Raw genomic sequence first — 26,329 nt, forward strand, 5'->3', positions numbered from 1 at the left:
AGCGGGGCACGTATCGTGTTGTTGCCATCAAGGGTAAAAAGATGGGGTTTATATCTATTGCATGAATTTATCCCTCTACATCATGTCATCTTGCTTAAGGCGTTACTCCATTTGTTATGAACTTAATACACTAGATGCATGCTGGATAGCGGTCGATGTGTGGAGTAATAGTAGTAGATGCAGAAAGTATCGGTCTACTTGTCTCGGACGTGATGCCTATATGTATGATCATTTCCTTAGATATCATCATGACTTTGCGCGGTTCTATCAATTGCTCGACAGTAATTCGTTCACCCACCGTAATACTTGCTATCATGAGAGAAGCCTCTAGTGAACACTATGGCCCCTGGGTATACTTCACATCATATTTTCAGCTCTACACCTTTACTTTGTTGCGCTTTCCACCTTCAGATCTCACCTTGCATTTAATCGTGAAGGGATTGACAACCCCTTTATAGCGTTGGGTGCAAGTTTGTTTGTTTTTGCGCAGGTACTTTGGAGACTTGCCTTGATACTCCTACTAGATTGATACCTTGGTTTTCAAACTGAGGGAAATACTTACTGCTACTGTGTTGCATCACCCTTTCCCCTTCAAGGGAAAAACCAACGCAAGCTCAAGAGGTAGGAGTTGTCACGCCCAAGATGTGACCCTATCCTCAGTTTGGCACGAAGGCCTCGTCAGGGATAGAAGCGCATCTCGTCGTGTCGCAAGAATGGATATCGTTACAAGTACATGTAATGAAAAGAAGAGATATATACAGAGTTGGCTTACACTCGCCACAAGCTACATCAGAGTCACATCAGTACATTACATAATCATCAAGAGTAAGAGCAGGGTCCGACTACGGACGAAAACAAACGAGAAAAATAAGAACGACGTCCATCCTTGCTATCCCAGGCTGCCGGCCTGGAACCCATCCTATATCGATGATGAAGAAGAAGAAGCAACTCCAAATGAACAATCAACGCACTCGCGTCAAGTACCCTTTACCTGTACCTGCAACTGGTGTTGTAGCAATCTGTGAGCCATAGGGGACTCAACAATCTCATTTCCAAAGGTATCAAGACTACCAAAGCTTAATGGGTGAGACATGGTTGAGTAGTGAGGTTGCAGCAGCGACTAAGCATATATTTGGTGGCTAAACTTACGAGTACAAGAAATAAGAGGGTGAAGATCTACGCATAGCGGACATGAACTACTGATGATCAAATGAATGATCCTGAACACCTACCTACGTCAGACATAACCCCACCGTGTCCTCGATCGGAGTAAGAACTCACGAAAGAGACATTCACGGTTATGCACACAGTTGGCATGTTTAATTTAAGTTAACTTCAAGTTATCTAGAACCAGTGTTAAACAAAGTTTCCACGTTGCCACATAACCGCGGGCACGGTTTTCCAAAAAAGATTTAACCCTGCAGGGATGCTCCAACTAGTCCATCACAAATTACCACAAGCCGCATAGAAATCCTCAATCACGAAGCTCGCGATCTCGTCGGATTCCCTAGTGGAAAACCTCAACTCTGAGATTACCCAAAGCATTACCGGAATCCCGATGCACATGATATCTCGTCAAAGGTAAAACTAATCCAGCAAGGCCGCTCGGCGTGTCGACGATCCCGATAGGAGCCGCGTATCTCGTTCTCAGGACACGGCAGATAAGCTACGCGTACGAGTGCCAAACCTCGAGTTTCCTCGCGGTGGCCCCGCACAGTGCTTTGTTTTGGACCAGCACCATCAGCACTTGCCCTCCCTGTATTATGTAGAATTACTCCTCGGGTAGCGCTAACTCCCTATGCATTTCAATTTAACAGAATTATTATGTTGGGAAAATGTAGTACCAATGTTGGGCCTTGCCAGACCAGCTTTAATCTAAAACGAATTATCAAGGGGGTCCCCATAACAACCCCGATCGTGTTAGGAGCGCTCGATTATGGAACATAACACCGGTAGCCGAAACTAAGGGGGCAAAGGTGGAACAAAACACCAGGCTAGAAAGGCCGAGCCTTCCACCTTTTACCAAGTATATAGGTGCATTAAATTAAATAGCATTAATATGGTGATATGACAAGGAACCCATGTTTTCACATGGAAGCATCTGCACCTGCAACTAGCAACGCTAACACAGAGTTAAGCAAGCGGTAACATAGCCAATCAGTGGTTTGCTAGGTTGAACAGGTTGAAGGTTTCATGGCATTGTTGAGAGGCTGATATTTAACATGTGGTAGGCAACGAGACATAATCGATAGAAGCGATAAAACTAGCATGGCAATGATAGTAATGGTATCTGGGGAAATGATCATCTTGCCTGAGATCCAGCTTGGAAGAAGAATGACTCCGTGAAGCAGACGAACCGACGTAGTCGAACGGGTCCTCACAATCCGGCACGCTGCGGAACTCTATCGAGACGAAGCAAACCGGAAACACAAATCAACACACGGAATTCACCACACGATGCACAACACATATGATGCATGAGCAGTTGAATACATGCAAGTCACGGCATGACAATTCACACAATCAAACACTACACATTAAGTGAAGTTCAATATGCAACGAGTTGCATATTGACGAAACTCCACATATGAATTATTTAGTTCACTCCCGGTTATTTACACGGCAATATTAATGTTGTAAAACATGCAAGAGGTGAAGCGGAAATTAAACTACCTATCTAGACATTTTAAATGAGGTCGGAAATGACATATAGCATCTCCGAGACGACCTCACATGTTAATTTACAATTCTGTCCAGATCTGAATTAACACATTTAATTAGTTGTTAAACAGCAAAACAAATAGGTTCACGTGATTCTACGCGTCATTTCAAGCAATTTACGCATAGAGATCATCTCCAACGGAGCTACGGTTCAAAAGATACGGACACCGCAAGATATGATGGCATGAATGCAATATGTGTGCACGGCGGTCACGAGCACTTCAAAACATACAACCAGCAAAATAAAATGAAACTACACGAGATTCTAAGCAAGTTTCATGTAGGACACGATCAAATCGGAGCTACGGTTCAACAACTACGAGCAAAACAAGAAATCTCTACAATCTGCCAAAATCAGCCACATAGCATTTTCTACGCCCCACAACTACGGGCTACACTACTCCGATAAACTCAAGCAAGGCATGACACGAAAGAGGGCAAGAAGCACTACTACAAACAACTAACAACATCTAGCATGGCATCATGGATCACTAGGGAAAGAAGACACAAAATGGCATCCCACACACTATTTCAGACTTATTGAAAATAACACTTCATGAAAGTGCAGTTTTCGGTCTGAAGGCATATTGACAGCAGAAAAACCTATAGCTACAGGACTCCAAATGGCATGAAAATTCACAGCGTTCTAGAGAAGCACAAGGGCTACAACTAACTCCGTTGGACCAACCTCAAAAGAGCTACAGATCAAAAGATACAAGCAAGACAAGACAGCAACAAAATATAACAGATTCCAGACTTAGAAATATTTCAGCTCCTCCAAATCAGCACTATTTCTCGCAACTTGAGAGCAAGCAAATCACACCTAAACATGCATTTCTATTGCAACCAAAAATACAGGGGCTAGAATAAACACCCAAGAACAACTCCCTAGTTGACAACTTAATCAACCGGAGCACGAAATAAATCCTACGAAAAAGACAAGAGGGCAACATGGCAAAATATCGCGCGAACTAACTTGCTCTAACGCTAAAACTAATTGCACATGGGATTTTTCTACCCCGAAAACATATAAAATATGTGGGGTTGCACAACAATATAATGCCACACGAAAATGCGAGAAAATAATCTATACACGGGAAAATAAACTACCGGCACACCCTACACGCAAAAATGCCAAAGTCTACTCTAAAATACATGGAAAAATGGTTCCTAAAACATGGACATTTATACTACGGCATCCGAGCAATTCGAATGCACGCGGAAAAATAATACGGGCTATATTCTATGTGGACAGCACACTAATCTATGTATTTGACATGTTAAACTATGTCAAATAATTATGCAAGTTGTGATATCGTTTTCTACTCGCAAAACTACCCCAAAACCATATACAACATGCCTCGTTCCGACATACGGAATAAAAGATACGGTCGAAAGAATATACGCTATTTTTCTGGAATTATCTAATTCTAAAAAAATAACCTAAATATTAAACGGGCCGAACATGGGTTGCAAGATACTATCTAGCGCACGGGGCGGGGAATAGTGTACATGGGGCTCACCTTGGGGGCCTCTTGGGCCGGATCTGGCCGTGAGGGAGTTGGGCCACGGGGGAAGAGGGCGAGGCAGGCCGGCGAGGTGGGCCACGTGGGAGGGAGAAGCTGGGCCTCGGGGGCGAGGGGGCCCAGGCGCTGGCGAGCGGTCACGGGCACTGCCCTCGTCCTCCCGTGCTCAGCACGAGGCCATGGCGCCTGGCCGGCGGCGGCACCAGGCGGGGCTCGATCCGGCGGGGAAGAAGGGGAATCGGTGGGGGTCGGCCGGATCTGGAGGGACCCGGGCACGGGAGCCCCATTCCCAGCGGCGACGGCGAGCTCCGGGCGGAGGACGGCGAGGCGGCAGGAGACGACCATGTGCGAGGAAGGCTGCGCGCGGCGGTGATCCGTCGACGAGGGTCTCCGGCGAGGCCTAGCGAGGAGGCGGCGACGAGGAGGCGGCGGAGCACCTCGGCAGGGAAGGTCTCGCGGCCGGCGGCGACGCTCGATGGCCGGCGTGGGGCGCTGCGTATCTCGGGAGGAGGAGAGTTGCACGGCGGCGGCTGGCTCGGGCCAGGCGAGCAAGCGACGGCGCGGATCTGGACCCGGCGGGCCTCGGATGGGCTCGGGCGGGCCCGCGAGGCTGGTGGGGAGAGAAAGCTAGGGTTAGGACGGCTGCGCGGATTTCGAGGCAAAGGGGGTGGCTGCCTAAAAAATAGGAGGATGGGTATATTTATAACAAATGGGGGCTAGGTTAGCCGGAATCGCGTTCCGGATCCAACCGCGGGGTCGGGTTCGACTAATTCCGAACGGGAAAATGGTTACGAGGCCGAGAAGGGTGGATATCCAGAGACGAGAGGGAAAACGAGCGACGCGGCAACGAAATTTAAAACACCGACAGACGTCCGACGGTAGACCGAATATGGTGCCGCTACGGTCGACCGTTCGGGTACCAGACGGTCTCCGATCGCGAAGAAATTCGACAGGCAGCCTAGCTATATCTAATTACGACCGCATACCAAGTTTCACCTCGATCAGAGAAAGTTTTGAACGCACTTTTAAAACAGGGTTTCGACGATGCCGTGGGCGCGTGCGAGTGCGGTCGGGCTCGGAACGGACAACGACGAGAACCGGCAACTAACAACGGATGCAAGTTTTGAAAATGGGCGGCAACGGGATGCCGATGCAATGCTGATGATGCGCATGATGCGATGATGATGCAACAAATTAAAATAACCACACGACGAAAACGGAATAAAGGGGGAATCTTCTAGGGCGTCGGCATCGGGCTGTCACAGCAGTGGCCCCGGATGGTGGTCCCCATGGTCGGCTCTCCTGCGGGCCTCATCGCGGCGGTGGTGGCTTACCCTTTTGGCCGTGTGAGCAGCAACGGGTAGGGGCTAGTGGCTCGGGAGCGTTTCATGTCAATGGCATTGGCGTCGTCGAGATCTAGATGTGGGAGTTAGAACTTGCCACGAATGGCCTGACGTCATCGCGATGGCACGGGTGAACTGCCGAGCGAAAGCTCCGCGCTTTGGCACGGCTGCCGCCCAGTTGGCGCCGCTATCTTTTTGAAGACATCGTTGTGGTTCTCCTCTCCGTGGCAAGACTTCGGGTGAAGATCCATGTCCGCTTCGTACTCGGCAGCGACGACGCTCAACACCGTTCTCCCTCTTGAGGGCGTTGTCATGGAGTCTAGGTGTGCTAGGACGTGGCGTGGCGTGAAGTCGTGATATAATAACTTTTTTACTTTGTATCGTTCGATCATGTACTTTGTTACTTTATCCATAAAGAAAGCGTGACACAACATGTTTTCGGCAGTAGCGTAAACGCTCTCCGAAGGCGGAAAAAAGGCCCTCTCTCCTTGTCTTCGATCCTCCTTAGAGCAACTCTAGCAGACCCCGCATTCGTCCGGCCCGCAAAACGTGTTTGCAGTTCGCGTAAATCAGTTTTTACGGGCTGATCCGGGCTGCCACAGATGCAGACCCCGCAAACGGCCCCGTAAAAGAACATATTCATGGAATATGCTTTGGTGGGGGAAACGCGGGTTGAAATGTCCCCCCACCAACCGCTTTCGCTCATATGCGGGGCACCGCAACGGCGAGGTGGAAACCCGCGAATACACGGTTGGGACCGAGATTTTGCCGTATCCCGTAAAATTATTTACGGGCCGGGGCGGGATGCGTGTCATGATCGGGCAGGTTTTTCTGCCCCGACCCGTATTTTAACGGTTATTTTTCGGTTCCGGACGGGTTGCGGGGTGTGCTAGACTTGGTCTTACTTCCTCTCCGCGACCTCTCCATGACCGCCAAGAGCAGGAGGCATCGCAGGTCGCCGGCAGCGATGATGAATGGAAAGGCGTAGGCGAAGGAAGGCGACGCGGAGTGGCACGTCTCCTCGCGCTCCTTCGCCGACCTCGGTCTCCACCCCACCCTCTGCGCTCGCCTCCAAGTCCAAGGTCCCTCCCTGCCCCCTCTCTGATTCCCCGTGTCTCTGTCGCCGGATTGATTTGGTAGTCCCCTAGCGGAACCATAGGAGCCCGCGCCCTCATATGATTTTCAAATTTCCAATCTGAGTGATTAAAATGTTTTTTCGTTGTTTGAGTACAAGTTTGATACTAGAAGACGTGTCGAAACCGTCACCTAGTTTGACAGGAGAGAGTAATAGCATGTGAACATTAGTGAATTTTATTGCATTCCTGTTTAGATTAAGTCGAATTGCCGTCTTGAAATCAGAAATGGCAATCCTCTCAGTGGACCCAATACAGTGTCTAGGTATGGCAGGCAGTGCAATAATCTACTTTACAGCAAATCCACTGTCTAGGTATGGCATTTCCACTAATCTCATGTCTAGTGGACCGTGGATCCAATACAGTTCATTCATCAGGAATTTAAAAGAACCACAGAAGCAAAGTATTTTACAGTCGCCTTTTTGTTCACATAGTTAATATTCGTTTAAAAAAACACCAGATTCACTTGAAAAACTGTTCGAATCTTACTGACAATCTTACATTTCAGTAGGTTTCCATTTAGATATAGCATAAATTACTCTCCTTTTCCATCCTTGTAGCAGCCAACTGCGATCTTCAACAGCAAAGAATTCCTCATGCCAAAACATGTTCTTCATGTGTACTATTATCCTTAAGATGGCTGGATCGATAGGAAGCTGTTGGAACCCGGCCTTGAGGCACCTTGCGTGCCACTGCCCGTGGAGCAAATACTTTCCAAATAGGATGTTAAATGCATCCTTCCCAAATAGGACCCTCTCAATCATCTTTCTCGCTCTATTATCCCGTGGAGCAACATTTGCATCGAGCATATCAAACATTAAAGAGTACTGGAACATAACCTCTTTGAAACGTTGTATGAAGAAGGGAGAATTGCGTAACCCATTCACGGTGCCTAAAATAAAAATCTTTGGGTTCACCCTCCTCATAATTTTGAGCACCTTATACCTTGCACTATTTATGGCTTCGGTTTCATGACCTATATTCTTCATCCGGAACATGCAATTGATTATGAGAACTTCATCCTCGTCAAGTTAAGATCCTCAATTTTAATGGTCTTCCATCTTGAAGCGGCAATGCCCTGATACTGAAAAGGTACCTTGAACATGTTTGCATAATCAGCCAAGCGCTTCCCTGTCTCCTCGATCATTTTACAAGGGAGGAAACCTGGCTGGGGAACATCTATACCTGTGATCCGGAGCTTAGGGGCTCCCTCTTCTTGCTGTGCAAACTTCTGAATCATTAATGGCCACTGAAAGCCGAAGCTGATGCCGAAATCAACAATGTGCACCCTTGGTTTCCCTTGTGACACATCAAGAATAGCTTGGTTGGCAAAGTAGTATGACGTCCTGTCGAAAGGGCAGGATGCAATAAAAAGGCTGTAAGCATCTAACCAATATGTTGTACTTGTTCGCCTCTCCATGAGGTCGCGATAAACCTGACCCCCAATCCCAGCCAAGCGTGCCTCGAGGTCATCTGCCAAGCAAAATGCCAGTCTCTGAGTACAATCACCATCTACTGGGGAGTGTTGTCTTATCTTCTTTAGGATTTCACTGGCCAACAGATGGTTGTCTTCTGCCACAACTTGTGCGCAATTGACGAGGAGGGTCTTGAGATCAACCAACTCTCTCCTCGGTTGCTTCCTCTGCCATAGCTTCTGACGTCCTTTGCTCTGACCTTTCAATGGGTTCTTATTTCCTTCCTCTGCCATCCCTCTCCGTAGTCTTGTTATTTTTTTTGAACTCTTCTGACCATAGCATAGCAGAACTTGGTCAAAATTTTCATTTCGAATTATTGCACAAGTGGTGAAGTTAAGATGTTTATTGCTCCTTCCCTCCAAGATATCCCAATCCCTTTGGCCTGCCACCTCAAAGATTGTGTTTTCGCTCCTCTCTCCTAGTTCTACTTTTCCCCTTATCGTCAGTTTGGAAATAGAAAGTATGCCATTCTCTAAATGTATCACCAGCTTATCAATACTTGGAGCAATCATCGTTGCCTCCTCGACACCTGTCTTACTATGCAAGGCGGGGAATCCAAATCTAGAAGTCGGTCCAACACTTATGAACGGTCGGTTTTGTAGAGAAAGACTCCTATTGCAGATATATGGACTCAACGGGGTTGTCAAGGGCTATAACACACTGTAACTGGAACAGTCATTACCGAAGCTAGTGCTCCAGAGCCTCTTGTAGCAGCTGGTCCTACTCTTATCAGGGTTGTCTATTTGGTTGTTGCTATGCAATGACGACCAGCTAGTAACCGGCGGTTGTACCTGCCCAAGAAGGTCAAGGAATGGCTTCTCAGCAGCCTGGAGAGAAGCCTCCCCTTGGCATATGTCGACCCTCTCGTCGATGTCTTCCATCAGCATCTGGCTTATATAGTGAAGAGCATCGTTTGATCTGAGCCGGTGGCGCTCAGGGCTACCCCCTGCAGCAATCTGAAATTGGTTTTGCCCAAGGCTGCTGTTGACATTGCACAACTCGGGGCTGGTGACTCCACCATGCTCATATGTGCTTGCTTGGTTGGCTAGGGAAAGAACTGTGGAGCGTGGGCCACTCAGGTTGTAGTTGTACATGGTGAGTTGCTGCTGGGAAGAGGAAGTATTGTCGTTTGGTTGGTTGGTTGGTTGTTGCGACGTCGTCCAGATCGTCAAGGAGAGGTTTAACCATCATTCTGATAAATCCATTTCTATTTCCACTTCAAAGTGATTCTTCTTTGTGCGACAGAAAATGAATCAGCTTGTTGCCTGCAAAAACAGAGATAGAGAGAAATTGAAGCTTATTTATGTGAGATAAATTTTGGTTCAGATTGCTGATGTGCTACAATTTGGAATGATAGGAAACAAGCATAACTATTTTACATGGTTAAACCTAGAATGTTTAGCATCGGCAATAGAAAAAGGACTCACCTCTGGTACTTGTTAAGGCAATTCTGAAATTACGACACGCCTAATAGCACCGTCCCTTTTTATTTGTAGGAGGCTCCTCATCTGGTCTGAGCAAGTAGGTAAAAGCAGGGAAGCATACACCCTTTTTATTTGCAGGAGGCTCCTCATCTGGTCTCAGCAAGTAGGTAAAAGCAGGGAAGCATACACCTTGGTTGTTATTAAGAAGCAGCACGATCAGATCAGAAGCTTTGGGAAGGAGGGAGGGAGGTGTCCGTGGTATCGATGTAAACTAAGTCTTTTGTTCCCAACAGATAGCCATGGTGATTGTGACAGAGGATGCTCTAGATTGCAACAATTATCATATCGGTTAATCCTAGGCCTGGCTACGCGCCGGACATGTAAAAAAAGAATGTCATATCTGACCATCAATCTAATTCTAGGGATAAAACAGAACGCTTCCTAACGTGGCTGAAAGTCAAATCACAAATTCTTTCCTGTTAGTCTGCATGTGTACATCTCCAAATGTGCAAATACGCAAATTCTTTTCAATAGTGTCGGCAAATATTTTTGCTATTTCAAAAATATAAAAACAATTAGACCTCAAACCACAAGTTTGATTCAAAATCTGCTTTGGTCACTAAATCGCGATGAGCTCTTTGAAACTAGATCATATGTTGGTATGGTCTGACAATTTGTTTTTCTGGTCAAAAGTTACCAGGTTGCAGTATGTATTTACCAACCTTTTTAAGTTACCGAGCATGAAAACTGAATGAACGTTTCAAGGAATTTTTAGGTCGAAAATTATCACCCGGTACTACAAGAGTTGGCATATTGTTCATATCTTCTTACCGGTAACATTGTGTAGGATGTTGGGCTGCTCGTGGATAGTTATCAACCTCAAAACTAGATATCATCACAATAACCAATAATTACATTGCTACTAATCTTACCTTAAAATATTTAAAAATAAAAACTTTTAAGTTTCAAAAAAATCTTAAAAACGCATATACATATGGATGAAATACTTGACTGCAAGCAAAGTTTCATGGCGAAGTACCTTTTTGTGTGAGCTACACAAACAATGATAAAATCACGTATTTCTAACACATGTCTATTCATTATAATAGTACATGATTTTGTATTTTACACAGATTACATCAAAAAATATTTGGTGATGAAAGTTCACACACATCCAGTATACATCTATAACTACTTGTGTACTTATTTTTGATTTCTTTTAATATAAAACTTGATTTTTGAAGTTATAAAAATATTAGGCTCCATGGTGCCCGAGAGAAAAAAATTCATTCCATTCTCAATGAAAAGGATAGACACATCCACCACCGTGATGAGCAGCAACGATAGTGTAGATGTGGATCCGGGATGAGGAATACCCTATTCAAAGCTTAAGGCGCCGCTTATAGACCTTTCTATGCATGACGTTCGCACCATCCCTCAAGGATCCTTAGCAACAGGCTGACCCATTTAAGAGTATCTTCAAGAGCTGCGCTACGGCGTGACATGTAAAAGAAAAATTACAGCGTCCAAATAGCCCTTTTGCGCGCCGGACTTTACAGTTGCTTCACCATGCGTTGAAATTTTTCAGCGTGCCAAAGCGCCACTTCAGGAGGCGCGGCAAAATAGAGCACGCGCCCAGCAGAAACAATATTTTGCATTCAATATGAAACAAAGAAGATTAAACAAACACAAAATAGTTCGTTAAAAAAATAGTTCAATTATTATTACAACTCAAATAAATAATTAAACTTCAGCATTGGAAGCTTTCAAAATAGTTCTTCATCAATCTGTTGTGGGCATCGATCCTTTCCCTCCACAATTTTTCATGACCAAAAGCTAAACCAACATGTTTCAGCTTTTTGTTGACGTGCATAGCTAGGTCCATTGCGAGGTCCTCCTCCTCTTAAAGATCAAATTCTTCATCGAAAGAATCGTGGGACGAACTCATCTACAAATTTGAATTCAAACTAAAATCATGGAACGGTGCGCTCCATGGGCGGCCGCGGCGAAGAAAGTAGCGGAGGCCACCGGCGAAGAGGGGGAGCGGCGTACGCGGTGGGAAACGGTTGGGGAAGCGTCGACGGGTCGTCGGAGAGGATGGGAAAGTCGCGTGCGCGAGTAGAAATTTCAGATCTGGCGGTTGATGGACATTGACGCAGGCGAGTCGTTGTTCAGCGTGTGGTAGCGGACGCTGGAAAAAAACAGCGCGTGATGCAGTTCTATTCGATGTGCGGAGTGGTTTTTAGCACGCACAATTTTTACGCGTCTCCCGGAGCTGCTGATTCGATTGCGCGACCTAAAAACCCATTTTTTTCATGTGCACGGCTTATTTAGCCTCTTTGTTGAAAATGCTCTAAGAACCTTTGATATGGAAAGCCTTCATAAACCTTGTGGACGGCTCTCGGAAGTTCCTATAAGCTTTTAGCCTGCTTTTTTCTGTTAGTTTTTTTTCTTTTTCATTTCATTTTTTAAAATTTCTTGGAAGTTTTTCAAATCCATGAACTTTGTGAAAATTAGTGAACATTTAAAAAAATCATTTATTTAAAATAGCAAATATTTTCCCAAAATCATGAATCTTCTTCAAATGCAAAGTCTTGGACTTTTTAAAATCCGTGAACACTTTCCTAATTCACATTTTTTTCTAAGTCTCTGACAATTTTTTGAATTTGTGAACAAGTTTCAAATTCATAAACATGTTTGAAAATCCATGATTAATTTTCAAATATTAAACATTTATTTAGTTCCCAATCTTTGAAAACCACAAAAACAGACGATTTTTCCTGAGCTAGTAGCCAAGCAGAACCGAGCAAAACACAACAAACCAGCCAATCAATCTAGCAAGCATGCGAGCCAGGAGTTGAGCTAGCGATCGACAAGAGCTTCATAGACCCAAGCCCAATGACCGTTCATGTCAGTGTTACATCGATTCCGGACGCCTTAAGCGCTAAAGAGGACTCACTACCTTCTAGGAAATTTGATATGCGAGGCGTCGAGCCATTCATGAGAAGGAATTTCAAAGCCCAATACCTACTCATGTATTCATCTGTCGTTATTCAAAAAAGATCGAACTCAATACCCTATGGGGCAATGAAGGCGTGTGATGTTCGAGACATGGAGCGGTGTATCCCTCCTTTAACACGTTTTTTCAAGATCAATGTTGATGGTGTGATTGCTAAAGCAACCAACACGTGTGTAGCCAGGTCGATGGTGGACTTTGATGCAGCGAATCATTGACACTCTACTAAGATCTACACCAAGAGAAGTTCTAAATTTCATCTAACTTTCTGAGTGTCATTAGAAAGTTGCATATTGCAAATAATTCTGATGTCCATTGCATTTTCATGAAATTGTGATGTCCATTGCATTATCATGAAAGCGATCAAAATCCAAAAAAATCGTCATGTGTATTTTGCCATGAACGACACACTTGTACTAAGGAGGGTGGTAATTTGCCTAGGATCGCGACTGCCTAAATGTTGGCCACCATGTGTGGTTCTTCCCCTTATGCTAATCTGTATATCCCCTTGAACTAGATTACATGAAATCATATATCTTATATATCTAAGAAGTTCATCTCCGCTATCTTATTTATCTTAAAAATGAAACCTACCCACCTCATCACACATGTCTCACACATGCCATCTCCCATCTCAATGAACATGCAAACTATCCACATCATCAAGCATATGCAGTCAATTAACTTTTCACTTTGCACCACATGCATGTCGTCCACATCATCAAGCCCCTATGCAACCTTTTAACTTTTTACTTTTTACCACATGCAAGCTCTCAACACCATAAAAGAACATAAAAGTCCTCCACATCATTGATTTTGTTTTCATTTTTCAATAATAAATAATCAAACCTGAATAGCACAAGACAATATAACATGCATCCACCTTCCATTTTATCTCTAGGTTGAATGTGGTGCAGTACTATTCACGTATATTTTACTCCCTCCATTTCATAATATAAGAAAATTTTGCAAAGTGACATCCCATAATGTAAGACGTTTTTACAAACTATGTTAACTTACAAAAACATCTTACATTATGGGACGAAGGGAGTAATGTCATTTTGATAAATTCATCGTGAAAGAGGTGTTGTTCATCTTCTCTCCCTAATAATAAAGCAAGGACGGTTTTTGTCGTCCGTCGTGGCTCTTTTGCAGAAAGGTCCCTGTATTTTTCTCTAATTAACCCGCAGTTCATTTATAAGTGAGGCCGAACCTTTTTTCGCATTTTACACAAGACCCCCTTACTTTCGTGCTAAATAACCCGCGGTCCAAATTATAGTCAGAGTGAATCGTTTTTAATTTTTTTTACGTAAACCCCTCACATATGCGTTAATAACCTCGAAGTCCATTCAGAATAAATATGTATTTTTAAATAGCAATATCTTTTAAACCGTAAATCCAATTTAAACATGTTATATATGAAACTTGATTAGAAAAATGTGTAGAGTTTGAATATGTTGTTATTTTACATGTTATATATATGTCTAAAAATACTATATAGGATACAATACTAATCAATATTTGTCTTTATTTCGTATCGACTATTTGTATTGTAACATGTTAACTTAAGCATCAATATTTGAGAAATGTTATAATCTTTTGACATGATGTACTTGCACCGGGTTCTTTCTTGTACATATTTTATAATCGACCTTACGTACGTGTCTTTTTTTTAACAGTATCCATACACGTTTTTATCAATGGACTACACTTTTTCATTGTTTTTTTTTTCCGTTGCAACGCACGGGCATTTGTGCTAGTAAAAGAAAAACATTAAAGAGGAGCACCCTGGGATGAGCCTAGGGGACACGTTGTCCACACCCGTCTACAACCACACAACGAGTAGATCCCTGCCAGCCCAAACAGTCCAGGAGACCTCCTATTTGGCGTGTTCAGCGCCGGTTAAGCCACTTGCCGCTCGCATGCCTCTCCCGCATGGTCTGGCCCAACAAACCGAGTGTCCACTTCGTTCACTCAGTTGATAGGTCAGTATACGCTAAAAAAAGTTGATAGGTCAGTATACGTTAAAAAAAGTTGATCGATCACACTATACCTAGTTGTCTGTGACTAGCTACCAATAAACATTGACCAAAGATGATTTACTTTTAAAATAAGGGGAACACATTTTAAAAATAATTTAAAAAGTTCATGAATTTTGGGAAAAAGGTTCACACATTTGAAAAAAGTTCAGGACTTCGAAAGTTCATAATGTAGAAAAGGTTTGCACAAATGTAAAAATGTTCACAAAAAGATTTTGCAAAACTTCATAATTTTAAAAAGTTCACGGAATTTGAAAATTTTAACGAATTTGAGAAAAGGTTATCAAAATTGATTTTTTAAAAGTTTACAAAAGAATGAAAGAAAGTTTGTGATTTTTTTAAAATCAGGAAATAGATAAAATGAACAATGGAAAATAAAAAAGAGAAATAAATCGAAAAAAGGAAAAGTAAAAAGTAAACGGAAAATGAGAATCCTGTGGAAAAAAACTACACAGGCCAGCCTATTTAGGTACCAGTGTGGTGGTTTGTGCAGCGGGCCGGAAATAGGACTCCGTACAGTCCAGAGCCCACTTTCTCGCAGCACACGTTTCAGGCCCACAGAAGAGGCGCAAGCCGACGAACCAACCAATCGAGTCCGTCACTCGCCGTGCCGTCTCGTCTCTCGTGTCGTGTGGTCTCGCTCGCCGTCCCATCTCGATTCCTCCTCCCCACCCGACCTGACCCGACCCCCCCATCGCCCCCCAGCTCAGCTGCCCCTCTCCCCTCCCAGCTCCCCGCCGCACGCCACCCCCACCCCCACCCCCACCCACCCCCACCCAACACGCTCCCGCCGCCGGCGAGGCGGCCCCGCCCGATGAACACGTCGCAGTTCATGGACAAGCAGATCCTCGGCCTCGCCGCCTCCGCCGCCCCCTCCCCGCCCCCCGCGGGCGGCGGCTCGGAGCTCCTCGATCTGATGGGCCCCGACCCCCAGGAGGAGAGCGAGGACGGCCTGCGCCGCCGCCACCACCGCAGCGCCAACGGCACCGCCACCGACGTTCTTCCCAGCTACGACTTCCAGCCCATGCGCACCGCCGGGGCCGCCCCCGCCGCCGCGCCGCACTCGTGGGGTTCCCTCGACTCCAACTCCAAGGCCGCCTCGGTCTCCGCCCCCGCCTCGTCCCCATACAACCTCAAGGTACCTACTGTTACTCGCTGGATCTCTCGGTCTAGCTGCGATTCATGTCCTTGCCCGAAGCAAAGTTACCTGATTATCTCGTGTTGCAAAGTTCACAAAGGCGCCTAGTTCGGAAGATAAATCTAGTAAGTAGGAGTAGTTGCATGTAGGCAGTATTGTGTATTGTAGTGATATTGAATTGCTGGGGCCGTAAGTAGATCGGCTGGGCAAAAGAAGGAACTGCACCTTGGATAGGTTCACGTTGGCTTGTCTTGGGGTACATGATACTGCTAGCTAGGCACTACTACTAAATTTTGGGTATCCTGTAGCATGCGCTGGAAACATGGCCTTGTTGTTTGGTAGCTATCAAGTTAGCACATACGAATGGTATGCATAATCGAATTTGTTGATTCCTCAAGCCATCTATAAGTCATGTTTCAATTCCATGAAACATATCTCAGTGACTTTGTAATACATGCCATCTAACGAGCATGCAATAGCGCATAGATAGACGCTTATTTGTCAGAAAAATGGTCAGTGCGACTGAACTCCCGTAGATTTGTACGTTAAGTTTTATTCTTTTGCATGCTGTTAGATGCCAGATAGCCAGTACATCTGTTCTGTGAAATTTATGCCAAGATCTTGTTTTGTTAGAAGCTACACAGAAATTTGTGCTGACTAATTGCTGTTTAAATTCTTGCACACGACTGATTAAAATGTAACACAAGAGGTATCATGGTGATGCACGTTTTCCCCAGCTCTTACATTTACGACTTTATTTGTACTCTTTTGAATTACTTTGTTGAATCTGTGATTCTTATTTGATATATATTTGTTCGTTGGTTCTGTCGATTGCATGCAATGAACTTCTAATTATTATTAGTTGCATTTGATAGTAAACACCATCACTTGTCATATATAGCTTACTTACATTTTTCTTTTATATGATGGAAAGAGTGCTGGTATATTGGAAAACCGTGTGCCGAAGAATGTTAATCATGAGGAAGACAGGAGTAACTTTGGACTGGTAACTATAGCAGATATTGATCGAACCATGAAGAAGTATTCTGATAACCTGTTGTATGCACTAGAAGGTGTAAGCTCAAGGCTTTCACAGCTGGAGGGTAGAACACACCATCTTGAAAGTTCTGTTGATGAGTTCAAGCTAACAATTGGCAACTATAATGGTAGCACTGATGGAAAACTGAGGCAACTTGAGAATATGTTGAGGGAGGTATGCTTCATTTGACTCTCCTGCTCCATCCCTCTCTGAAATTTTTATGATCATACGATAGCTATGCTTGCGAAGCAATGCATATTATTTCATATTGGCATTGATTTACTGAGAAGGTTACAGTGATGTGCTAACTCACCGCTGGTCATCTTTGACAACTGATTGGCATGCTCTACTGGGATTATGTTGGAAATTGTCATATACCTCGTTTACGATTTATAATAGACAATTGCAGTCTTATTTTGACTCTGTAGTGAAGTAGTTAACTAACCGTCTGTTTCGAGGCTTAAACATATCCTATTTGGTGGATTCTTTTTAGATGCATATTCACATTTTAAGCTTCTATAGCACCCCCCCCCCCCCCCCCCCCCTCCAAACTGGTCATTTGTATTGCATGTCAGTGTTCCTTTAGATGATGCTACACATAATCACCTTTTTTGTAATTACCACTCATGGGGTATTATAAACCCACCAGTATTGTGCTTCCTTAAATGTATGGTTGTGTGATAATAGAGAGAGCATCACTTAATGCTTATGAACAGTACCCTATTGCTTTGTTGTTATGCTATTGGGATAGCTTCCATATAATTTTGTAATGCTACATACAGGTCCAAGCGGGTGTGCAGATTATGCGTGACAAGCAGGAAATTGTTGAAACCCAGCTCCATCTTGCAAAACTCCAGATACCCAAAAATGAGACCCAGTCATCAGAAAATAGTGGGGTTGGACAGGCAGACTCGCTGCACCAGTCAGTTGCTCCGCAGCAGGCAGGGGTTCCGCCGCAACATCAACCCCAAACTTTTCCTGCCCTTCCTGCTCCTAACGCGCCGCCTCCACCTCCAACGCTTCAAAGTCAGCCTCCAGCACAGTTCCTAGGCCATTCATCGGCTCCCTCTGTACCAGCTTTACCACAGGAACCCTACTACACACCATCTGCCCAGCCAACTGAAGCCATTCATCAGCAGTATCAAGCACCTCCAGTTCCACAGCCACAGGCGCCTCCTGCACCACAACAACAGTATCAAGCCCCTCCAGTTCCACAGCCACAGGCACCTCCAGCTCCACCACAGCAGTATCAAGCCCCTCCAGTTCCACAGGCACATGCACCTCCAGCTCCACCACAGCAGTATCAAGCCCCTCCAGTTCCACAGGCGCAGGCGCCCCCAGCTCCACCACAACAGTATCAAACCCCGTCTCAGTTTTCTCAATATTCACAACAACCTCAATCTACAAATGCTAACCCTTCAAGCCCACTTGCACATCCTGCATCCCAGCACACAGAGTATACGCCTTCTCATAGTTATCCACCAAATGTTCGCACTCCTTCAGCTTACATGCCGCCGCAAAATGAATCAGCCCCACCTTTCTATGGACAGAATCCTAGCATGTATGAACCTCCTGCGGTCAGGCCTAACTCTGGCCCACCACCATCCTATGGTGCCCCTGGGTATGGGCCACAGGGAGGAAGTAGCTTTTCTGAAACATATGGCTACACTGGATCTCCTTCTTACCGTGGAAATACTGGAATGAAGCCTACGCCTTTTGCTCCCTCAGGACCATCCTCTGGGGGTAGCGGCAATAGCTACAGCACCAGGCTCCCTACGGCCTGGATACTACCACAAGCAGAGCCAGTCAGTTCCAGCCCAACTGCTGCATCGGGCAACAGGGTGGCCCTCGATGATGTGGTAGAGAAGGTTGCAACCATGGGGTTCTCAAGAGAGCAGGTAAGGGCAACCGTGCGGAGGCTGACCGAGAATGGGCAGAACGTCGACCTGAATGTGGTGCTCGACAAGCTGATGAATGGGTGATAAGTCAAGATGCGGCGGCATGCTACACTACCATTTGTCACAGTTTGTGTATAATATTTAAACTGATACGTCTTGTGCGCAAAAGATCAGTGTTGGACAGGGCAAGTATCAGGTTTGCTGCCCGCTCTCTCGGTCGCTCTGCTTTCTTCCATCCACAAGTGTTGTTAATGGGTGAATATATAACATACTCTTGTTCTTTCCGTATATGTGATGATGATATACCGAAAACTCAATTATGGTTTCTTTTGTTCTGTCAATAAAAAAACATTAAGTGTGTTTTGTAAGCTACTCTATGTGTTGATTTAGAACATGCCAAATCCAAATATGGTATAGAAACACCAATATCTGCACTCACATTATCAATCTGAAGGAAGTAATGAATTATGATGGATTATGTTCCCAGTCACTTTTCTGCACTTTCTTCATTGAAACAGTGATAGGTAACCATGTTCAGGCCCTTCTATATGTAGAACGTGGCATTCAAAATCATTACTGTTGTGGCTTGAATGGCCTTCTTGATAATAGTACAGTACGAGGTATGAATTTGAATTAGAAGTTCCCTCAAATTTACAGTTCTATAGGTAGATTCCGTGACCCCCTTTGGACATTGCTACGTAGAAATCGATCTCTGTGTCGGTGTGGACCTAGAGGAAGCTGGGTTCACGCATGGACATGTTGAGGGCATCCCAGTAAGAGAAGATGGAGAAAATACTAGAAATCCAAAGGCTACCTGCATCATGTGCTTGTTGGCTAAAAGCCTGAAACACCTTATAAGAGCTTCTAAAACTATACCCTTCATATTGCCTCATGTCCATGTGGACAGCCTGGTTAGTGACCGGACACTTTTTTGTGACCCAAGACCCCCTCAAACGGGCCTAGCCAATCCATACGTGGGGCGCACATGGGAAGGCCCGGATGTGTCCGTCATGTCAGATTGAACGGGAGCTTTACGCATTCATGTTGCCGCTTCGACGCATCGCTTGTGGACAAACCCAACTATCTTTACCTATATATATATATATATATATATATATATATATATATATATATATATATATATATATATATATATACACTAATAAAGCACCTATTGCTTCTGTGGTACGTCATTAAATTTGTTCCTAAAGTTCATCAAAATTACCCACCTATACCTACCTACTAATAAAACACATATTGCTTCTGTGGTACGTCATTAAATTTACCCTTAAAGTTTATCAAAATTACTCATCAATGCCATCCGTAAGTGACAAAATGATTTGTTTTTTAAACTTCGATTCGGCTCTTTCTTTTTAATTCTAAAGGATGCGTTTCCGTATATTATCACTAGCATAAGGCTAGCCCAACAGGTTGGGTTCGTGCTGTCTCACCCCAGGAGACCTAGGTTCGATCCCGATAGCGTCCTACAAACCTTTTTTCCTTTTATTTTGCACTTTTTCTACTTTTTTTTTCTATTTTGCCTTTATTTTGATAAACTTTGCACAAATGTTAATTATGGATTAAAGAAACGTTAAATTTCCAGACAAAAAAGTTCCCATATATTAAAAAAATTGTAGTATGGACAATAAATAATATATTTTCTTTTATTTTAAAAAATATTGATCATGTATTTAAAAAACTTTAAATATGCATAGAAAAATGTTTCCGGTGTATAAGAAAACATATACAAAAGTATATAATGTGTATGGAACAAAGTAGACATAAAAAATAGAACTTTTCAAAAATGTTAATCGTGCATTTGAATAATGTAAAACATGTATATAAAAAATGTTCATGATGCATACAAAATATGTAAAATGTTTATTAAAAAATTAGACATCAAAACTCAATAATGTTTCTATGTCACACGCAAAAAAAATGTTTCTAATGTATAAAAAATATACAATGTTGTTTATACAAGCTTTACGTAAACAAATGGCTTAGCTTTGATTTTTCATATATATAAACTGTTTTGCTAATTACTTTTTTAAGAATATCGATATTGATATGCAACCTGGAACATTTGGTATGCATGTAGTTACAAATTGATTGTTTTTGATAAAGTTGTCTAATATGTTTGCAACCAAATTAAGACTTCACTTAGATTACAACTGCAAACACATATATCAACAAGATAAAAATAATGTTTTTATGAATATGCTATCATTAATTAACAAAACATATTTTTGCCATTTTCATCATAATTCAAATAATGTTCATGCATTTCAAGAAATTTCTTGATATTTTGAGAACATAATGTGATTATCACAATTGAAGATTATGATTTTTTTTTCTCCCGTTGCAACGCACGGGCTATTATATATATATATATATATATATCTTATCTCTTACCTACTAATAAAACAAATAGTGCTTCTTCCGTACGTCATCCAAATTGTCCTTAAAGTTGACTAAAATTACCCACCAATGCCACCTATAAGTCATAAAAAACGTTTCGAATAGGAAAAATCTTCGGACTAGGCCGACCCATGTAGACACATCCTATATTACGCTCTGGGCATTGAAAAAAGATGCAGCACACCTGTTTGGGCCGGCTCATGTGTGGGCGCCTGTTTTTTTAGTTTAGATTTTTTATTTTTATTTCCAGTTCCATTTTGTTTGCTACTTTAAATAATTTTGAACTTCAAACAACTTTTTTCAATTTCAAGAAACTGAGAATTTCGAAATAAAATATTCAAAAATACATTTTTTTGAGAATTCAAAAAACTACTCGGGAGTTTTGAAAAATGTTTGCATATAAAAAAATGTTTTAAACTTTTAAAAAATGTCCATAAAATAACAAAGTCAACGATTTAAAACAAAAGTCCGTGTAAAAATCTTAAAAACAGTTTGTGCCTCTGTTTTTTGTCTCATTTTTATTTTCATTTTTCTGTTCCATTTTTTAGTTTAAATAATTTAGAAGTTTGAAAAACTTTTGCAATTTATAAAATTGGGAATTTTGAAATAAAAGTTTGAAGAAAATATAAAATATTTGTGAATTCAAAAAATGCTTAGGATTTTTGTAAAAATATTCGCATATTCAGAAAAATGTTCATAATTTTGAGAACAATGTTGGTGAAAAGACTAAAAGTCCATGATTTTGAAAATAAGTTTGTGTGTTATTTTTTGAGTGCGATTGAACAAAATGTTTGCTAATCAAAAAATGTTCATGCATTTCAAGAAAATGTCATAATATTTTAAAGACATAATATGATCATTATCAGCACGGGTCCTTTTGCTAGTATTAATAAAACACCTATTGCTTCTGTGGTACGTCATGAAAATTGTCCCTAAAGTTTGTATAAATTACCCACCATGCCACCGGTAAGTAATAGAAAACGTTTCACAAATGGAAAAATCTCGGACTGGGCCGTCCCATGTGAAAACCTCCTATATTACGCTCTGCACCCTGGGAGAATATCCAACACACCTTATGGGCCGGCCCCTGCACAGGCGTTAGTTTTTTTAGTTCCGTTTATTTATTTATCTTCAGTTCCATTTTACTTTTCTGTTTTAAATAATTTAGAACTTCAAATAACCTTTAAACTTTTAATAAACTTAAAAATTTAAATCAACATATTTAAAACAATAAAATGTTTGTGACTTCAAAAACTGTTGGGAGTTTTTGTAAAAAATTCTCGCATATACAATAAAATGTTTGCAAGTTTGAAAAAATGTTTGTAAAATAAGAAAAGTCCATGATTTCAAATCAAATTCCATGTATTAAAATTATTAAAAGCATTTAACAAAATGCTTTCTAATTCAAAATATGTTAATGCATTTAAAAAATTTCCTAAAATTTTAAAAATAGCTAATGCCTGTTTTGATAGTTTCTTTTTTTATTTAAATTTTTCCGTTCCATTTTTGTTTACTTCTAATTTAAATAATTTAGAATTACAAAAGCATTTGCATATTAAAAAAAATGAATTTTGAATTAAAATGTTGACGAAAACATAAAATGTTTGTGGATTCAAAAAATGCGTCGGATTTTTATATTTTTTTGCAAATTCCAAAACAATGTCCGTGAATTTAATAAATATATTACTGACTTAAATGTTTGTTTATTCAGAAAAACTTCATGCGTTTTAAAAACTTTTTGTGAATTTAAAGTAAAATCCTCCAACATAAAAAATTATGTTGGTCTTTTCTAGAGTTGGTCGCCAATTCAAAAGAAAATATTTAAACCTGTTTGAAATATAAAAAATATTCACGATTTTTAGTAAATGTTTGTAAATTGTAAAAAATGTTCTCGATTTTAAAATTGTTCATGAAAGATCTAATATATGTAGTTAAATATTAATGCTTCTAAGTCTTTGTGAAAATATACCCGTGTGATTTTTGAAGAATTAACTGTTGAATGGGTCGGATTATTATTGTATGTTTTCTAAAAAAAAATCTTGAAATTAAGAATAATTCTTTGAGTTCACAAGATTTTTGACAGCCGTGATATTGTTTTTTTGAAAATGTAAAGATTGCTTGAACTTGTGAATAAGTTTAAAAGAAGAATAATTTCCTTGGATTTATGCACAAAAATTCAAAATCAAGCGATGATGTATGAACATAAAGTGGTCATCATCATTGAAGATTATGTTTTTTTTTCCGTTGCAACGCACGGACCATTTTGCTAATTTAAGTTTAAATGATAGAGTAGTGATGTTAAGCCGAAGGTTCAAATCTTCGCGGCGTCAAATCACTTACGCTCACGGAAACGTTTTGGGGAGGAGCGCTGCGGTCGATCACGTGCGAACCGTGCAATCTCATGTGATCTGGCGGAGATAATTGCACGTTTAGTCCTGGTACTCGCTGGCGCTGTCCAATTCAGTCCTTGTACTTGTGAAGTGCTTCAATACGGTTCTGGTACACGAAAATACGTTGTTAATACAGTCCCTAAGGTTGTAACCTCAGTTCCGGCAATACACGACCCTACTTCCCTTGTATTCCACGTCATCCTGGCCCCGCGCATCAGAGGGGACCCACCCGTCAGCTAGAGTGGCTCTGTTTTTGCATTCGCCCCCGTCTCTGCTGTCTCAGTCCTCTCCTCTTCCTCCCACCATTTGTATGTTAATTTGGCGGACGTGACGGTTGCTGCGACGACGAAGCTTCAGCAAAGGCGCGTGGAGACATCGAGATGCCGGTGGTGCCGTGTGATACGTCAACACTATGAGATGCGGCAAGATGAGACGAGGAGCTGGAGACGACCGGCGCTGGATGACATATTTTTCTGTCCACGCCTAGCTCAGACAGGAAATATTTCTTGACCTGAGACACGCATGCTTGGATCTGGAACAACTCCAGGGCAGGGGTATGTTCTACTGCAGCACCAACTTGAACGAACAACAGGGCTTGTCATCTGCAGGAGAGAAGCAGGAGCACCAAGGGGGCATGAGGAAACCGCATCAAATGAACAGAGAGAAACCAAAAATTATCAATACATCCATCCCCTTACCCAAGTAAGTACTCCATCTATTCCTAAATACTTGTCTTTTTAAAGATTCAACTATGGACTACATACGGAGCAAAATGAATGAACTTACACTCTAAATTATGTCTATATACATCCGTATGTAGTTCGTAGTGAAATCTCTAGAAAGACAAATATTTAGGAGCGGAGCGAGTATATAGCACATTTTTCTAATTAATTACTGTACAAAATGTCAGAATGCATCTCACTTAATGTCTAGCTGTATGAACTAGTACTAGAATTCAGTAACAACGATCTCCAAGAGAGACACAGGCAAAACAAGCTACAGACGCATGGCTTTGTTCAAACACGAGAACCTTGATGAACGTTAGCATTACCAGGATTGGCATTTCAAAATGACATCTTTCTCCACTCCTAGCTCGGATAGGAAATGTTTCTTCAGCCGAGACACGCATACTTGGATCTGGAACACCTCCTGCATCACCAACTTCAGCGAACAACGGTGCACACTGGATTTTCATCTGCAGCACCAACAGAGCAACAAGGGGTGCGTGAGGAAACCACATCAAATTGAACAAGGAGTAAGAAAAAGAGGGAGAGAGGTGCGGGGAGGAGAAGAGGGGCGAGGGGGGGTCACCTTGACGAGGTCCATGGCGTGGTCGGAGCAGCGGACGAGGGGCGGCCGGAGAAGAAGCAGCCGCTACTCCTCTCGCGGCGCGCGACCTCCGTCGCGGATAAGGAAGCAGCGGCGTGGAGCTCCTGTCCATCTCGCCAATGAGTCCGAGCTCGTCGCCGGCTGCGACGGCGACGACGCCGACGGCCGGAGCAGCAGGAGGATGAAGACCCTGCAGAGGCTGTACCGCGTAGAGCGCCGTGCTCCCCGGCTCGGCTGCCGCAACCGGCACGGGGTCGTGTTGATGTTGGGAGCGCACCGACGAAAACGACGACGACGAAACGGTACAGCGCGTTATCCACTCGAGCTGACGGTGGTCCCCTCTGACGCGCGGGACCAGGATAACGTGGAATACAGTGGAGTACGCGGTACCGCGGGTCATGTATCGTCGGGACTGTGGTTTCAACCTTACCGACTGTATTGACGACGTATTTTCGTGCATCGAGACCGTATTGAAGCATTTCGCAAGTACGAGGACTGAATTGGACAGCACCAGCAAGTACCAGGACTAAACGTGCAATTATCTCTGATCTGGCGGCCTGATTCTCTCGTGTGGTGGGGCGCATGGCCGAGGAGGCCCACCAATGGCTTGTCCATGCGCTGTTGCCGTCCGCATCGTCGGTGCCTGTCCCCATCGACCGTCCGCATCGTCGGTTCCCGTCCTCGCCGGTCGCCTGCATCATCGGTTCCAACCTCCGTCTGTCGTCCTCATCGCCTATCGTCATGGCTGGGGCACGTGCATATACAAGTGTTGCAACCGTCATCTAAAAGAGCTTCAATCATAGACAAAGAAAGCTTCAATCGACTGTGCACAGCAAGGAAAGCTGCAACCGTAGTTGCACTTTGCTACTACCGGCTAATTTTTTTGCTACATCCATCAAGGTTGACCTATGACCTAGCGATGGCTGCGACATTTTTCCTGCAAACGTAGTTGCACTTTGCTACTACAAACGAACTTTTTTGCTACATCCATCAAGGCGGTGTTCGACCTCGCGACGACATCGACGATGATTTTTGCTGCAACCATAATTGGATTTTGCTACTACCGTTGAACTTTTTTGCTACATCCATTCAACGACGTTGAATTACTGGTGGCCGCCGCCGACGCAATTCCGTTTAGTGACTAGCGAGCATCAATGCCGAGGGGCGGCGGAGGAGCTACAACAGTCGCGGGTGAGAGCTGCAACCACAGGTACAGTTGTTGCACGTGTTGAGACGACGACAAGGACAACTGACGAGGGTGGGGACCGATGACGAGGAGGGACGGAGAGGATGTGGACCGGCGACGAGGACGACCGACGAGGGTGGGGACTGGTGACGAGGACAACCGCCAGAGGAGATCGGAGGCGCGGTGACGAGAACCCCAAACGGGAGCTGCGGATCCAACCCGAGGAAGACGAAGTCGAGGAGATTTTTTTGCCT

General features: G+C 43.2%; 2 protein-coding genes and 1 long non-coding RNA gene across 3 annotated transcripts; 2 read left to right on the plus strand and 1 right to left on the minus strand.

Annotated features, from left to right (window-relative positions):
- The first annotated feature begins 6,550 nt into the window (after positions 1 to 6,550).
- LOC123439424 lies at positions 6,551 to 10,047 on the plus strand. The gene is made up of 2 exons (XR_006630089.1): positions 6,551 to 6,672; positions 9,695 to 10,047. It is a non-coding gene; the product is annotated as an uncharacterized LOC123439424 (long non-coding RNA).
- Positions 10,048 to 15,455: 5,408 nt separating this feature from the next.
- Positions 15,456 to 19,124, plus strand: LOC123442805 (pollen-specific leucine-rich repeat extensin-like protein 2). The gene is made up of 3 exons (XM_045118954.1): positions 15,456 to 15,815; positions 16,750 to 17,028; positions 17,637 to 19,124. Exons 1-3 carry the CDS (start codon positions 15,492 to 15,494, stop codon positions 18,834 to 18,836), a joined length of 1,803 nt encoding a protein of 600 aa, XP_044974889.1. The 5' UTR covers positions 15,456 to 15,491; the 3' UTR covers positions 18,837 to 19,124.
- Positions 19,125 to 23,598: 4,474 nt separating this feature from the next.
- LOC123442806 lies at positions 23,599 to 25,224 on the minus strand. The gene is made up of 3 exons (XM_045118955.1): positions 24,872 to 25,224; positions 24,612 to 24,755; positions 23,599 to 24,162 (listed from the first exon to the last, which is right to left on the minus strand). Exons 1-3 carry the CDS (start codon positions 24,884 to 24,886, stop codon positions 24,049 to 24,051), a joined length of 273 nt encoding a protein of 90 aa, XP_044974890.1. The 5' UTR covers positions 24,887 to 25,224; the 3' UTR covers positions 23,599 to 24,048.
- Positions 25,225 to 26,329: the final 1,105 nt, after the last annotated feature.

The sequence above is a fragment of the Hordeum vulgare genome, chromosome 3H, assembly GCF_904849725.1.
Source record: "Hordeum vulgare subsp. vulgare chromosome 3H, MorexV3_pseudomolecules_assembly, whole genome shotgun sequence".
Taxonomy (NCBI): Eukaryota; Viridiplantae; Streptophyta; class Magnoliopsida; order Poales; family Poaceae; genus Hordeum; species Hordeum vulgare.

Excerpts from the sequence above, each read along its gene's own strand:
- LOC123442805 (XM_045118954.1), top strand. The coding sequence starts at position 15,492 with ATGAACACGTCGCAGTTCATGGACAAGCAGATCCTCGGCCTCGCCGCC. Across the intron at positions 15,816-16,749 it reads CGTCCCCATACAACCTCAAG|AGTGCTGGTATATTGGAAAA; the intron begins GTACCTACTGTT and ends TATGATGGAAAG. Across the intron at positions 17,029-17,636 it reads TTGAGAATATGTTGAGGGAG|GTCCAAGCGGGTGTGCAGAT; the intron begins GTATGCTTCATT and ends TGCTACATACAG.
- LOC123442806 (XM_045118955.1), bottom strand. Across the intron at positions 24,163-24,611 it reads ATTTTGAAATGCCAATCCTG|ATGACAAGCCCTGTTGTTCG; the intron begins GTAATGCTAACG and ends TCTCTCCTGCAG.